At 39.4% G+C, this 18,040-nt stretch overlaps 1 protein-coding gene across 1 annotated transcript in view; it reads left to right on the top strand.

The window, feature by feature from the left end:
* LOC126184287 (serine proteinase stubble) overlaps nucleotides 1–18,040 on the top strand; it is a gene marked incomplete at its 5' end in the record, with an annotated part of 278,456 nt that overhangs the window by 153,054 nt on the left and 107,362 nt on the right. Inside the window, one exon of the mRNA XM_049926664.1 lies at nucleotides 13,639–13,724. Coding sequence (XP_049782621.1) covers nucleotides 13,639–13,724 — 86 coding nt within the window. The remainder of the gene's footprint in view (nucleotides 1–13,638; nucleotides 13,725–18,040) is intronic.

The following is an 18,040-nucleotide window of genomic DNA, read 5'->3' as shown; positions in this document are numbered from 1 at the left end:
GGTAAAACGTAAAACAAGACCAGCCGCTTTGACTTTGTCCGCTAGCACCGGAGTTTAAGATTTTGCCGTAAACTGTGGACGATCAATTCTCGTTAGTTAGCACACTTAGTTAGGTCTCAGTTCTGACCGCTGTCATCTGGATGCTAAGCGCCCTGTCTCCAGAACATTAAAATCTATCAAGTGTACACTGTAACACTGGAAACAGAAGCACAGGACCTAGTTATGTGAGTCCATTCTTTTTTTTCCCTATATTCTCCGTTCCACCATTTCCTTGAGATCGTGGTATGTAGACCTGCGTATTACAGACAGGTCTGCAACTGAGGCGCTGTACGGAATCTAAAGTACAGTTAAAACCGGCGGCGAAATAGATTCTGCATCTCATCGTTTATTAAGACCCTGTGTTTGAGACAATGTATTTAATTCCCAACAAACTCTTAAGGTGACCTAACCTCAAAACATGAAAAAATTGTATATCCTAATACTTCTCAACAATGAAAAGAAGTGTTATAAAAATAATTTACGGAACTGGAGTAGTTGAGAATTTATGTTAACGTTAGGCAAGGAGGGAAGGATGTGAGAAGGATTATCGATAATATCATTACAGACAGAACCCTATCTTTGATTGGAGTGGAATGGGGAAGGCGAACTACCGTGCCTGTTTCAAATAAACCATCCAGAACCTGCCTTAAGCATTTTAAAAAATCTACTTAAACGCCATATCATTATTGCGCGTGAAGAACTAGAACTCGATCCTTCAGGACACGAATCCAGTTCCTTAAACACCCTGTCACCTCTCCAGGTTAAAACTTATCCAGAAGGAGCCCTCCTAATTTCATTTGATTTTCCATTTTTCTATTGCACTTGCAAAATGCCTTCCAACTTGGGTTCCGCATTTAATGTTGAACTGAAAGGTAAAAGGCAGAATGCCTCCTTATATTAATGATACTAGCTCTTCAGTGGAGCCTTACAAAGTACTTCGACGTACACGTCTCACGAACTTTGTCGCATGAAATGAACGCAAATGTTTGCAACGATAGTAATTTTTTTATACCTAAGATGAAAAACAGGAACAATTCATACAGTCGTCCGGTAGTTATTGACCCTCGTAAACACCACTCTTTTAGAGTATTACCATCATTCGATGAGTTACGAAGCTTTGCTAGCTTTAACAACTGCTGTCAATCTGAAACGAAGAGGTATAGTAAGAATAAAGGGTACAGACGCTTAAAAGAAACTTACTGCAAGCAGTTGTCCTCCTTCTGTTATGAGAAATAGAGCTTATGCTCTGCACTTCTTGACCATGTGAAACGTCCCGTTTGAACATTTATACATGACTGTGCTTAAACTGACACACAATACTTTTAGCGCAACGCAATCTGGCTTTCAATAATCCCTACAAAACAATGGCCCTGACTAACATTAACCTATACCTTTCACAAATCACTTACCTCACAAAAATCTTCGTTACTCGAACTACTGCAATACAGCGAGCACCACTACTGCCAGCTAAATAAAAGATTCAAACTACGGAAGGCACTAACTACTGATAGGCATAGTTAGCAAATGAAAGATTTTAATAGAGAACAAACAATGTATTTACCTTAATATTCATAATTGACATCCAGTCTTACAAATTTCAAAACTCCGCCATCTCTCTCCCCACATCCACCACTGCTGGCGGCTCACCTCCAACTGCGCAACGCTAAGCGCTGTTAACATCCAGATGCCGCTGCCCAACACTACAATGGCAGACAACAATGCAAACTAGCCACAGACTGCACACAGGACAGCCAGTGATTTTCATACAGAGCGCTACGTAACGTTGCCAATAAGAAAACATAAACAGCCTACTTACACATGTTCTAACGAATCACCAAACAAGTGAAGAATACTAGATGCGGAACCAATATTTTCATTTCGTCTATTTTGCCAGTTACTAGGAAAATAGTTTCTAAGCAAACACTACATTCGAAGCCTATCATGTCTTCATCCAATAATTAAAAGTGTTCCGTTACAAAATCTGACAGAAAATGCACAAAAACGCCGTCGTACTTCATAGAAATACATGTTTTTTCGTTTGTATTAAATTACTTCCAAATCAGTTCTGTTCTGTGAAGGTTTCAATCATTGATCCTTAAGAACTTCAGACCATATTTCCTTCCTATTTAATTATATCTTAAATCCTTCTGAATGAAACGAAAACTATATGAGTAGAGGGTGAATAAGGCAATGCCATGAATGGCACATAGCTGTTTTAGTTATTGAGGAAGGTTTGAGACAAGGAACTTATATGTAATTTCCTGAATGAGGCATCAGATGAAATACAAGTTTGTAATGAATTTTGTGTCCTTTTGTATGTCGATTGAAATGTTCTATTCCCTATAAATTTTGGCCACACTTAGGTTAATTTTCATACTTAAATAATGTACTCCACATCTGACGATGTTTTTGAACATATTTGATTTCCAAAGTTCTATTTTTCGGAAAATATATATTTTTTATTATTCATGTCGATCCGTTTAGTAATAACGATCCTGAACTATGAAAATTAGTAATCAAAATTGTCAACTTAAATGATATAAAATCCAATTTTCAGAAAATACAGTATTATTAGGCTTCAGTTTTCACGTCAATAAAATTTGTCTTCATTTGTAATTTTTCTAATTTTACTATCGATAATTAAATCGATATTATAAAATTACAGAAAAAAGCTACTTTTCGTACTCGATTTTCATTAATCAAATTAATAGCCGACTGCACATTAGATGACACTTGCCTTTCTGGTAAATTAGGTTGCAAAGGCAAACAATCTCATCCACACCGCAATGAGTCCTGTTATTTCGTGGTCCGAAGCTGTTGTCACTACACGACAAACACCATTTATGGCTGGGTTATCTGTGGGACTAGCAAATCATCTCCTAGGAACTTGTGGGCATGGAAGGATTTGGCATCCATCCTGATGATGTCCTGAAATATGAACAAATTAGATGTGGACCGAAAGACTGTACAAAACGTCATCAACATCTGTTTTAATATCACGCTTTGCGCCAAAGGAGGACCTATCGCAGCTAAAGGAGACATCAAATGGCATATTTTTGAGCAGCAACGCAGTTACGTCAATCTGAAATGTTATTAGTTGAATCACCGTTAGTCACAGGTAGCAAGGACATTACTCTTTCTCTACGATTCAACAATATTAGATAAACATCTACAAAGACAAGAAAAGGCTAATGGAATGTAGTCGAATTAAGTCAGGTGATGCTGAAGGAGTTAGATTAGGAAACGAGACACTACAAGTAGTAGATGAGTTTTACTGTTTGAGCAGCAAAATAACTGATTACCGGTAATGAAAAGAAAAGCGTTTCCGAAGAAGATAAATTTGTTAATATCGAATATAGATTTAAGTCTTAGGAAGTCATTCCTGAAGACATTTATCTAGAGTGTAGCCATGTATGGAAGTGAAATATGGGCGATGAACAATTAAAACAAGAAGAGATTAGATGCTTTTCAAGTGTGGTGTTACAGGAGAATGCTGAAGATTAGACAGGGAGATCGCGCAACTAATAAGGAGGTACTGAATAGAACTGGGAAGACAAGAAATCTGTGGCACAAATTAACGAAAAGAAGGAATCGGTTGATAAGACACATTCTGAGACATCAAGGGATCATCAGTTTAGTATTGGAGAGAAGTGTGGGGAGAGAGGGGGGGGGGGTAGTAAAAATCGTAGATAGCGACCAAGAGATGAATGCAGCAAGCAAATTCAGAAGGATGTAAGATGCGGTAGTTATTCGTAGGTAAAAAGGCTTGTACAGGATAGAGTAGCGTGGAGAGTTGTGTCAAACCAGTATTAGGATTGAAGACCACAACGACAACAACAGCAACAACAACAACAGCATAAAGATGTTTCATTCGTGAAGTGTCCCTATTTATTTCTTTTTATCGAACTACTATTCCTTTTTGATCACAGAATAGAAATTATATATTTTGTTTGATTAAAGAATCAACAACCAATTTAAAAAATTTGGTAGTTTTTAAGCAGCCGCAACATCTCTTAGAAAATTTTCAGAAATGCATCTCACAGAAACAACACTGTCAGAGACAGCTTGCCCTGTAGTGGAATCGAGTGAGGTGGCGCAGCGGTAAGGCATTTGATTCGCATTCCGGTGGACGGCGGCTCATATCTCCGTCCGCCCATCTAGAACCAGGTTTTTCGTGATTTTCCTATTTCGCTTTAGGTTAATGACGGAAAGGTTCCTTTGAAAGGTAACGGCCGGTTTCCTTCCGCATCCATTCCCATTCCGTGCTTGTACTCCGTTTCTAATGACCTCGTCGTAGACTGGCTGTTACATTGTGATCTTTCTTCCTTTATATCTAATGAATTTCTTGCAGTACATCCCTTTCCGATAAAAAAAAATATATGGCAGAGTTCCATCAACATAAAATTTACTTTTCAGCTGTAAATGTGAATATTGGCTGTTACCTTTACATTGACTGCCAATCAACTGAACCTCTGAAGAGGACTTAAAAAGTGCTTAGTTGAAACTAAATGCAAAATAATAGAAAAATACCTAAAATTTCTGCCGCATTGCCACTGATGATTTTCTGTGAAAATCGCTCGCGGTGAAATGAAACATACCGCTATTTGCGTGACGAAATATTACTACAAGCACCATAAAATGTCAGACTTTCAGGCAATAGGTGAGCAAAGTGTTCCGATCGTAATATTATGCACTGATATCCGGTCATATCACCCTATTAAATATGTTTCATACAGCCCGAAGAACAAACCGGTAAATCATGAGACGTGTGGATAAGGGGTGGCGATGTTTCTCATCAATATTCTCTGCTGGTTGTGTGGATCGTAACAGTGCAGCAATAATGCAGTTTATTATCGATAAGGGTAATGAAGTTGTGTCGCTCTCCATTACACAGACGCCATTCACATACACTGCCTTTGTTCCCCGTTGATGATTACGACCCATTCTGGACGAGGCCGTTAGATACGGAGGACCTGGTCTGTTGCAACATGGCTCACCAAAGGAACAGCCCATCGGCTCTATTAACACGTGCACTGCAGATCCTACCTGAAGCCCAACTACTTATACTTCACTCACGTTATGAAAACGCCTGTGGCTCACTTAACTGTACGAACGTCATAAACATGAAGTCCTAAAGCTGTGAACTTCGACTGGCATTATTGTACGGGGTCCACGTTGGCTATTTCAGGAGCAAATGGCCACACGTTATGAGGAGCGGTCCCTACACACGAGAAAACATCACATAAACAGATACAACGCTTTCCGAATTACAACTACTTGAAACTCACTTCGTCGTGGTGGCGTTGTTGCATGAATACCAACATTACTTGGTAGTTTTACACTAGACTACTGTTTATAGGCTTGCTTAAAGATCAAAGTCGACCAAAAAGAGTAAATCTGGGATAATTTGTTTGGCCGCATTTAGAATGATTTTTGCCTATGTTAAAGAATAATGTACATTTCTGTCTGTTTTCTGAAGACAATATTTCTCAACTCGAGCTGCAGTTCAGTTAGTTACATCTTAGATCATTTGAACGATTCTTGTATCGAAATGACGTGGAACGATTCACTTTACGGGATGCGGATGCATGATTACTGTTAACATTAATGAATAATAATGAGCAAATTATCATTTTATTCTTGCTCATGCAGCTACCATTTAGAACCTTTTTTTGCTGGCTACCAGTATTTAAGTAGATACTCGTCAGTAGATCAGAAGGGAATAGAAGGAGTTGCCCAGGAAAAATGATTTTAAAATAGACTGAAAAGTTGCCTCGCTGCCTGTCACACATTTTATGTTATTAGGCAAAAAATCAAAAAAATTTTATTGCTGCAGTTCAACTCCTGTCTGAGCCACTAACAGCTTTAACAATGGGTAATAAAGGTCATTTTTCCCTCTTGTAGGTGTGTACAGCACTGTTCCTTTCAAATTGTAATGGATTATTTATGACGAATTTCACTAGCGAAAATATATATTGTGACGGTGTGACGGCGCAGTTAAAATGCATAGTTCTTTGAAGAGATACGTACATGATGTCCGTCGTTGAACACGACATGTTACTCTTACTTATCGCTTCTGTGCAATCAGGACTTCTTTATAAGTTACTCTTACTGCTCGCTTCTGTGCAATCAGGACTTCTTTATAAGTGAGGAAGGAAAAGTTAATACTTCAACACAGAACAGAACGAACTAGTAATACCGACAATTCTGCTCTACTATCCCCAACGCCCACAGTTCCTGCAATTCATAAACTAATGAGAATAGAACATGTTTATACACTGTAAATCTAAGCACACCACACGATCATAAAATAAAATACCAATATAAATACTCTGTTGAAGGAATCATTATTTCAAAAAGAGGAAGCTAAACAATTTCTCCGCAATTAATGACTAGCAACAGTTATAACATAATAGATCTAGTACGATAGAAAGTGAATGTATCAACGCTGAATGTCAACATTCGCCTCACTCATCACTTGGAAAGCACTGACGTCTAAAGAAGAACGAATAATCTGAAATTCAAAGTTCGATTCGGTGATACATACATCTGGTGTGTCTCCACCATATAGATCACTCAGTATTTATGAGCTTTTTCAATATATCAATAAATCCTTGTTTACGTACTAATTTGTCTGACGTGAATCAGATGATTTGTTATTGAAGACAATATTCACTTCTGTACATAGAGACCGTAGACTGTAAGGAAGGGGAGGCAGACAGTAGTCAACGGCAACCCCATTAGTTTTTATTGTGCTTGCAAATCTAGATTTCGGCAATAAATCGCCACCTTTGAAGCATTTTCGGTACAATTCAACAGACTCACGGCAGTTCACGTCACCATATGTTCTTATAGATGTATAGGCAGAGGGACTGCGTCAGTACTGTATTATGCATTTCTGAGAACGATCTCGTGAATAACAGACATCACTGCAGCTTTCATCGGGTGTCACTAAAATATGTTTCACTCATGCATTGTTCGCGCCTGTTTTTGAAGCACAGGCCGTATAAGAATTATGACCGTAGCCCGTTCGGAATGAAGATAATGTAAGTACCACACATGGCATTCGCAGTTGATCAGACCGAGAAAAGTGTGCACGTACAGGAACCACCTGTTTCTTCCACGTCCTGCATCACAGCCATTGCGAGTAATCATAAACTGTGTTTTCTTATGCCGAGTATGCTACAAAATATCCCTCCACATGTACAGACTACTCCACAGATTTTATTGTACAGCGGATGAAAGTGTCAGAGTGTAGTAAATCACTCGCCAATTTAATGCTCAGTGACAACAAACCGTGAGCAACTATAGCATACAAAATCACCTCACTGCTGTTGGCTGCAGAAGCTGCCGCCAAACAAGTCTACGTACCCTCGTCGCACATCACAAGTCACAGACATTAGCACTGTCACAGGAACGCCGCCATTGGAAGTCAAAGCACATACACTGCCTATGTATTAAAATTGAAACACTGTGAACGCACCATGATACAAACGTCAAACTGCCATCAAGTGAAGTAAATTATTGAATATGCAAATGATTACAATTTCAGCGCAACAACACAAAAGTAGATAGGAGTAAAAGTTATCTGAGTGTAATTGTTTCGTTATCTCAATCATTAATTAAACTTTCCAGAAGTGCTCACTAAATGAAACTCAAACGCAGCTGGTTACCTGGTTTTGTAATTGAACTAGGCTTGTGGTAGGCAAAGTGGAGACTGAACAAAATAATTAATTTTAGCAGTTACTCCCTGGAAGCATATAGTACATGATTATAATTTAGTATAAATGGGTCATTCCTTCAGGGGACAACCTGTACGAAACTCAGTTTTTGCTGTCTTTATTAGGTCAGAAACTACGTTAAAGATTAATTGGGAAAAGTACATGGCATCTGACGAAGGTAATATTTCCACTGATTTTTCTACATGTCCATAGAAAACTTTAAGCATCGATGCATTATTGGCTGCCCCCATAGGTCTCTGTTGGATGTAACCCTGAACTCTCACGAAGTTTTGCACTGCACGTCGTCTCAGTTCGCTGAACTCATCTGAACGGCGTTAAAAACTACAAAATAGAAACACCGCTTTTCTGTTGCTTAAAGTCGGAACAGAGACAGGATTGCGTAATGAACTTACGTTCTTTGAATACTCATGTTCTAGTATACGCTAAAGACTGTTTCTGGTAGTGAGATGTTACTGTGAGTCTGAGGAAATTATAGTGAGAGCGAAGTTAATATGCGAACATATATTTATTTAAACAAGTAGTTACTATGCAGTCACTGATGATGTTCTCGCCAATCAGCAAAGGAAACGAAATGAACCTTACTACTGACGTGATATGAACTGCTATTCAAAATAGCGATAATTTTCCTATTAACAGTTTAATTAAATATATATGTGGTGTACACAAAAAAAATTTTTAATTCGTGGTCTCCGACTACCCATTCAAAGGAATCTCACAAGCCGGCCACGGTGGCCGAACGGTTCCAGGCGCTTCAGTCAGGAACCGCGGGACTGCTACGGTCGCAGGTTCGAATTCTGCCTCGGGCATGGATGGGTGTGATATCCTTAGGTTAGTTAGGTTTAAGTAGTTCTAAGTTCTAGGGGACTGATGACCTAAAATGTTAAGTCCCATAGTGCTCAGAGCCATTTGAACCATTTTGAATCTTACAAAACATCCTGGGGGAAAAAAATCCCCAAAATATACTCACAAAATATCGCCTAAAAGTGAAAGTTCACTCTTATTTCCATTTGCAAGAGGCTACTTAGACCAGATACAGATGTGGAAGGTCAAATATCGAATGAATATATGTAGGGTATATAAAATATGTAATGTATAAAGGGGAAACATTATTACCAAAAATCTCGGAAAGCTGGTGACAGATTTACTTCATATTTTTATACGATACTATAATGAACATTCAGACGGGCATATTTTAATATATGAAATATACAAGTATGTATGTAATATATAATATTATTACCAAAAAATCTCCAAAAATACTCGATCGATTTACTTCAGGTTTTTACACGTTACTATAACAAACGTTAGGACACATATACTATATATATATATATATATATATATATATATATATATATATATATATATATATATATATATATATATATATTAGGGAAATGTTAGCAAATAGGAAAATTATATTTATGATTAGGAAACTACTGCATACGAATATTCAGTAACAATAAACAAAGCTCAAGTTAAGGGAGAAGGGGTGGGGGGTGGAGAGGAGATGGATAGATGGGTGGGAGGAAATAGACATAGAAACCAGAAAGCAGGAGACGGGCAGAGACAGGGGCAGTAGGAGATGAAGAGAGAGGGAGGAGGAGAAGATGGACAGAGAAAAGGGGGTGGAGGTATTGGCCAGAGAGAGGAAGAGAGAGAAGGGGGCAGAGAAGAATATGGAGTACGAGGGAGAAAGAGAAGATGGGCAGAGAAAGGCGGTAGGAGGTGATGGACAGAGAGAGCGGGAGAGAGAGGAGCAAGAGGAGATTTGGAGGAGAAGATGAGAGGAAGAGAAAATAATTGATAAGGAGAGGGGGAAGAAGGAGGAGATGGACAAGGAGAGGAGGAGGAGGAGGAGATGAGCAAAGAGAGGAAAAGCAGGAGACGGAGAAACACAAGGGAGAGAAGGAGATTATGACGTATATCCACTTCCCATACATATTTAGCAATTTTCCGTTTACCCATGTTGAGCTACAGCAACACGTGGCTAGATCTCCTGCTGCCGTACAAAATCGCAACCCAGACCAGAACTTCACGTGTAGGTTTGGTGTCTGGCACGCAGACAGGTTGGTTGCAGGCCCTCAACTAGCCTCCTTCTAATCAGCACACGGCCATTACTGGCGCCGAGGCAGAACCAGTTTTCATCAGAAAATACAACAGACCTCCACCCTGCCCTCCAATGAGCTTACACTTGTCACCACTGAAGTCGCAAATGGTGCTGATTTGGGGTCAGTGGAATGTACACTACAGGGTGTCTGGCTCGGGACTGTCCTCGAAGTAAGCGATTATAACAGTTCATTGTGCCTCTGTGATGCGAACTGCTGCTCTGGTTGCTGCTGCACACGATGTGTATGAGCCATACGTCGAGCACGATGGTCTTCCCTCTTGGTAGTGACACGTGGCCATCGGGATCCCGGACTTCTTGCGACTGAACACTAGAAGGAACGTCTAGTTTCACGTAGTCCTGTTACGCAACCTCGTTGAAACTCAGTGAGGTGTTGATAATTTCGTCTTTACCGCCTTAAAAGCATTCTTGAGTAACATCAACTCACCATGTCCAATCTCAAAAGTAACTAACACTCAGAACCGTTACAGCGTGTATTTAAGACAAACTTGATTTGCATCCTCATAGTGGCGCTACTAGAGCCACTCTTATACAACTGGCGCGAATTCAGATGCAGAAACACGCCTACCAACTTTCGTTTACGTTACACGACTCCTTCATGGTGTTGTGGAGTTGTGATTCTTTTCAGTGAGTGTTCGTTTTTATTCAAACAACGGAATTACTCTGAAGCAACTTTCGCTAAGGGCGATATGCTTGAACATAAAGATCTAAAATATGTTCTAAAATTACTGAATAACTGTTTCAGGTCTTCAGTCCCCACTACCGTCGTTCCAGTTTCGTTCACCTTGTAATGAATTTCTTGTTTGCTATTTCTTAACAACTGACTATGCAAAAACTCTGTTCATCTCTCATGCTAAGTGTATTCACAGCCTGTAATGGCTGTGGCAGCCGTTTTTCGAGTCACAAACGGCGTTTAACTCCATGAAGTCCTGTTCACTTGGCTGGTCTTTGGTAAAATAGAACCGAAACATATTGTAACATCCATTAAAGAAACTTTATTTTAATCGCCGTAAGTGTTTTGTTTTTCAGAAGTTCACATTTATTCGTGGAAGCCTTAAATCTGGGAATATGACCTCCTCATATAGCTTAATGCGCTTCCTGCACCATGATGACGTGCGAGACAATGTGGGGGCAGACTCGACTCGAGTCAGCACCCCGGATTAACGAACAGATAGGATTGATAGAGCAAATAGAAAAGATCCAAAGAAGAGCGACACGTTTAGATAGAGGTTTATTTAATAAGCGGGAAAGCGTCACGCAAATGCTCAGCCAACTCCAGTGGCAGACGTTGAAAGAGATGCGTCCCGCATTACGTTATGGTCTTCTGTTGAACTACCGAGAGTGAGAGTCAACATTTATGTTTATTTCTCCAGTATATATCTCGCGAAAAGACCGTGAAGATGAAATCAGAGGGATTCGAGCCCACATGGAGGCTTACCAGAAATCGTTCTTCCCGCGAACCATACGCTACTGTAAAAGGAACAGTGGGAAACGACACTGATGCACAAAGTATCCTGCGCCACACACCGTAAGGTGACTTGCAGAGTATAGATTTTGACGTAGGTGTAGAACGTTCGTCTCAGGCACCGGTCAGTCTCATTGTGGCTTTTAGACGGATCTTAGGTTTCCGTGGCTTAATCGGTAAAAACGGAACACGTACAGGACCACATTGTTGTTGTCTGTCCGACTGTTAAGACCCCTTTTTCTCCCGAACGGGTCGACGTATCAGGTTGAAATTTATATCACTTGCTAAGATCTGTAGTTCCTTGGCGATGTAAGAAATTTAAGCTTCCAAGTCATTGCAGTCAAATGATACGGCCATTTATGTGACATGTTTTGATACTCATAATCTCACTCATCAATACCTACAGGGTACTTCCCGTTGATCTAGAATCATAAAATTTGGCAAGAAGCAACATTTCACAATACTATTTAGGGAGAAAATCCGAAAAATGGTAATTTGTAATTATATGACACGAAAAAAATATTTTTCGTCGTTTGTCATAGGAGTGTTTGCTTGTCCCCTTTGTATTAGGAACGGGTTGTTTTATCAAATTGCAATTATGTCACATACCAAGGCCAATGATCCCTTGGAGGCGTAAAAATTAAGCTTCCAAATCAATGAAATCAAAAGATATGGCCATTTATGTCACGTAGTTTGATACTCGCCAACTCACTCATCAAAACCCTACTTGCCGTTGACCTAGAATCATGAAATTTGGCAGGAATCAAGATTTAACAGTGCAAGTAAAGAAAAATATCAGAAAACAGTTAATCTGTAGTTATATAATTCCAACAGAAAAGCCGAAATTACACAAAAATTTATTAATATGTAACTAAATAATGACACTAGCAAATGGGAAATTATTAAAAACAAATAAACTTAAAATTAAAACATTCTCGAAAGTCTTGGAATTCCGAAGGCTGATATCTTGCCAGGAGCGATATCGATAACAGGTAAAGTTGTTGAGATTCTCGATTCCCAGAATGTGTGAATTATCTGTACACATAATTATGTTTGTACGGAACCTCGGAATGCGAGGTCCAATCGCACTTGGCCAGTTTTTTCTCTATGTCCAGGTTCATGCTCATATAGTCATCCATCCTCGCCTCAGAAACATATATAAATAGTACAATCGCGTAGACAATCAAACCAAAAGTTACCCAGTTCCAAGACAGATAACGACGTTTTTCTCAAGGTAAACTGACATTGTGGGTAACAGGAGAGCCATCCGATTAAATAATTTAAATAATTTTAAAATCTTAGGTTAGCAGACCCTCCAACGGGCGACAGTACACTGAATAAGAAGTATAAACTATGCAATTATCGCCTGGCAGAGTCTTGACATGACCTGGCGACGCGCACAAAAACAAAAACAAAAAAAGTATCAAGTACGAAGCAGGGAGGGAACAGAAAGAATTAGCTCCTGACATCAAAACGTTTCTGCAAAAAACTCTTTCTGTAACAGTGAAACTGCCTGGATCAATAGATGCAGCTCCGCAGAACAAGAATTCTATGAACAGTAATATCAAGGGTAGCAGCGCAAAACTCTTTCTGTAACAGTGAAACTGCCTGGATCAATAGATGCAGCTCCGCAGAACAAGAATTCTATGAACAGTAATATCAAGGGTAGCAGCGCAAACAGTAGAGTAAACTCTCTCTCGGTTTATTATCGAGGGCTTTGTCAGCCTTTATGAGAAGGACACTTAATACGCTTAATACAGTGGCATTTCCCTATTTCTCAATGGACAGAAATACCTACTTGTTTCACACAATATGAAATCAGCTGTGAGCCATATGTGGAGATGCCTCAAATAACGAAAAGCTGTAGAAGTAATTCTGTCTCCGTTTCATTAAATGTATTATTTGCAATTATAGAAAATGGGACGTGAAACTTTTTAAGGCATTAATGAACGCCAGCGGACAGCCAAATCTATACCGAATGGAACGATTTAAAGATGTGCTAGCAAAATACTAATCATCGACGGTTAATAATCTGCCGTGGAATATCTTGTTTTTTCTTTTTCGTTACCTTTAAAGTTGTGCTATGATAGTTTTACAGACCAAACTCTGCAATCGTGTTGAAGATTTGTCGTAGTAATCCAAGAATAAAGTCGATCTCAACTTTACGGACTGCAATCTTTGCTTGTTGAACAATTGCATGAACTCTCTTTTCTGCTTCTCAAACACTTACTATTTCAAACATATTTCTATCATTTATGTTACAGGCGTATATCAGGATCGGATCCAGCCGCTGCGGAGGTTCCTTGGTGAACAGATACCATGTCGTCACTGCCGGACACTGCGTAGCCAGGTAAACCTTCATGTTTATTTAAACATTGCGACATTTTCTTACTAATTACTCTCTGCTCTCGCAGACATGTATACAACGTGCCAACACACTCACAGACACGAACATTTTCCAGAAGTTAATAGAGTTATCTACCAGCCATTGACTGTTAGGCATAATATGGATCTATATCTACCAGCGTCACTGCATTAGGTTCACAAATTCACGCGGTGATATTTACAAAATTCAGCTGATCATCTTTCAAGAGGGTATTACTGCTGAGTGTCAGTCCATGGCAGACAATTGTTTCTCCTATGATTTCTGGATGGACAGTATTTAGAAGAATTCGTCTGGTTTTGTAGCCTTGGCAAAACTTTCAGTTTTATGTTTTTCGTAACGATTATAGACGAGATGAGAGAGAAATCAGTATCCCTATTACGTTTTCCTGCTATTCATATCATCTTACCCTGAATTTTGCTTTGGCACAATGTTTGTGTGATTCCGTATCCTTGGGATGTTAAGGAGATATTAAGTGAGCAGTAAGCGCCGTATCTTGCTTAATTTATACGTTCAATTGAGCTATTTCTTCTCAAAATGTTGGAAATGTGCCCCTCGATAAGTATAGTAATCATCACAGATTCGACATCCCACTGCACTGCCCCCCCCCCCCCCCCCGCCAAACAAGAGAACTTCCATAAAATCTTAATTATGACTCTTGATAACGTGGGTTGCGACTTCTCGTATTGATGACTATATCATGTTTTTTTTCAGAATTTCCAAGGGCTGCGGTTTTCACATCTTGTATCAGCTCTAAGCTGTGAGTTACTTAGCATACGACACAAATATAAAGAATGTTATTTATAGCTATGCCTTTCGTAAGCTAATATCCCTTCAGCTGGCTGTCTGTTTTTAACATATCATAAATATGCTCCTCAAAATGCATAAAAGTCATAAATTAAAAAAAATTATTCGGACATAAAGTCTAGGTCTAACTTCAAAATCGGTGATTCTTGTCCCTCTCCATGGAACTACCACTCGTTCATTAAATCGTTTCTTTTCTATAGCAGCACCACCGATTGCCTGTCACACCATCTGTCTCCCAACTAGTTGGCTTTCTCTGTAAACATCGGGCACCTAAACGGTCACCCTAGTCCAGAGATGACGTTGGGCATGCAGAAACAATATTGACGATAGTTAACTGTGAAAACTGCTTACATATTTCGTATTACCGCTATATTCAAAAAAGATTCATGAACCCGTTGAAGAGCCCGTTACTGCTCTCTTCCGTTGATATTTTGATCACATTGTCAAATCCACCTCGAGGAACTAATATTTCTAGTTCTTCAGGCAGGGCAAGTTTTCTTCCTTTCTACGCTATGTGCAATACCTCCAAAGCCTGTTCAATGCCTTTTAACGAGTGGCCTGCTTCTGTATGTGTTTGGTCACTAAAGACATTCCATAATTGCATTTTATACAACGTGTCGCTTAATGTTCTTCCGGTTTGTCGCATGTACCTTGCGTGATGCGATACAGACTGTGTATTATATACTCCCGCTAGTTCGAGTTTACTTATCCTGGTCCTCACCTTATGCTTCAAGCTAAATCTGACGAATTGGTGCATTGAATGTCAATTTGACATTGTATGGTTTAAATATATTCTCTGAGATTTTCCCAACATATAGCATGGTGATGGTCTTCTTTTTATCCTTAGGTAGTTTCCTCCTCTCCTTTTTGATAAGGCGACTCACCATACTTACATCAACTATCGTGTATTTAGATACGTATAAGAATCACTGACCTTGTTTTGTTGCTGAAACGCTTCCACTGACATGCTGAATCTTTAGTTTCTACACAAAGCTTTTAATTTCTCCCAGCGCTAAAATGTAGAGCGCAATTTGAAATAAATATGAGGATAAATAACTGGAAAAGCCAGCAAATTGCGGCTATAAACACTCTGATAGTCAAACCAGAAATTTCTCACACAACAGTTGTGAGTACACTGAAAAGTTTTCTATAATAATTACTGATTCCTGTCTCCCGCAAGAGGTGGCCCGTCTTATTAGTTCAAATATTTCGTTTGCTGCGTAGGGAACTATAGCGAAATGAAAATATATACACAGTTTGAGCCACAAATATTGGTGCTTTACTTTGTTACATTCCACCATTCTCACCACAGGTATCATCTGCTGTGCATCCCAAAGTTGTCTGGCAACCACTTAGAGAAGTGGGAACTCATATCCGTCTATGACACGGCAAGCGTCAGTACATGAGTGCGACGTTTGTGCGTACACAACGGCAGCAGCCGGCTTTGGAAATCTGCTTATTGGGTTGTCCAAGCGCGAACTAATTAGATGCGGCTATGCGGAGCGAATGCTTCATCTACATGTTCTGACACATCTGCTCTCTCACTGATACCTGTCATTTTTTCTTTATGTCTGGTAATTTTCACGCAGCCATGTTCTACAAACTTCGATGTAATTACGTTTAAACTTGCAAATGGGAAGTTCTTTAAAATTAATCTCTGTAGGTATGAACATTCTTATAGGAACGTGCCATCTCATATAGATGGAAAACGGCACCGTTGTTGAAAATTGATCTTTGTAGATATAATATTTCTCATTGGTTCGGTAAAGGTGCATTTTTAACAGACTTTTGTTTCACTTATCTCCAGTGATATTTCTTAGACCAAAGATAGTTATCGAAACGACCTGACTTTCGGCTGAGTAGCTGTGTAATGGAAGGTCCGAGTTCGATTCCCATTTCAACATAATATTTTATTCTGCCAGAAAATTTCTTTACAGCACACGTTCGGATGAAAAATCTGAAATTATAGACAAGTGGGAGAATATTGAAAAGATATTTTTTTTAATTTCCCATTACATCTCACTCAGGAAACGCGAAACAGCAATCTAAAATTTGTGACGCTCTGTAACTAGTGTCTGGTTACGCCTCGAACATTCCGAGTATGCTGTCATTTCTTTTCTCTGTACTGACCGCTGCGACCCATGCGACTAATTTTCATAGCGATCATCGATAAGTCGATTGTTTATAACTGCTACGTCCTGTAAATGTAAATTGGTGTATATCAGCTGAGTGCTGCTCGTGATGCGCAGGCGATGTGGTAGGACGAGTCTGCCAGGCTGCCCACAGAGCCTCCGGTGCCCGTCCAACAACTTTACCTTTGGTTGTCGCCCGTGGGCTGAAAGCGGTTTCATGCAGTTCCCCGTACTTGCGGTTAACGCCCCTGAGCAGCAGTTGGAAGTGATCGCACGTCCTCCCGCAGACGTGGTTCCTACCCACTGTGTAATGCTCCCTAGAGGACAAGCCCATCACGGGATGGCTTAACTCTCTGGATCATTTTCTCGCACTTCTGTATCGTGCCATTTATTTATCCTTTAAAAGTGAATCTAAAATATTAATTCACGTAATACATAGTCTGAAGTGTTAGAACATTCCTTCTGCCAGAACTCTGTGTATAAGGCGACACTTGAAATCTTCCCAGGGGATTTCCCGTAGACGTGTACAGTTTTCATCAGTTGTTTTCAATGAGCAAATAATCGTAAAATCATGAGGCGTGCAAAACGTAGTTGAGACAGCATGTATGTTATGATTCTGTTTTATACAACCTGATAACGTTAGGTGAAAAATTTAAATGAAGGAAAATGGTTCGTTTCAAATGCTTGAGTTTCCTGTGCACTGGCTCAAAAGAAATTGAAAGAGAAAACGAAGACGACATTGAACTCAAGAAACCAAGCTGTACAACTGACATATTTTACACCGGAAGAAATTTGATTGCCTACCAACACGAATCAGTGACAGTAATGTTCCGATGCAAAATTTGTAAACTTGGACTATAAATACAAAATCAACGTTAACAGTGAGAAATTCATCCCAAGCTACACCAATCTCTTGTTTCCTCATTGATAGAATTCTGACACTGGATTAAATTGTGGCAGTACTGCAAGAGCGTTGTATCAGTACATAGTTAAGTTTAAGTTTAACATTATTTTCTCAACCGAGATTGAGAACAGAATAAAAAATTCAGAGGCAATACTTTTCAGCACAACCTCTTAAAAAATTTCGAAGTGGCATGAGGACTAATTCTTGGAAATATTATTGTTTCTTGAACGTGGGCATAAGCAACTTTCAACTCAATGGAGCGCAAAACAGCTATTGCTGAGTCCAGTAATTTCTTTAGAGTCGCCGCGTAAGCGACTACAGCTCTAATGTTGCGCAAAGTAGAAATCCTTGTCTTGCAGTTGTACTGCATCGCAGAGAAAACGACAAACTGAACGTATTAGCCGAAAACTTTATGCGACTTACGAATTACATTGAAAGAA

The sequence above is a fragment of the Schistocerca cancellata genome, chromosome 4 (genome assembly GCF_023864275.1).
Source record: "Schistocerca cancellata isolate TAMUIC-IGC-003103 chromosome 4, iqSchCanc2.1, whole genome shotgun sequence".
Lineage (NCBI taxonomy): Eukaryota > Metazoa > Arthropoda > Insecta > Orthoptera > Acrididae > Schistocerca > Schistocerca cancellata.
The sequence above is the reverse complement of the archived record's forward strand: the minus strand, read 5'-3'. Positions and strand labels throughout refer to the sequence as shown.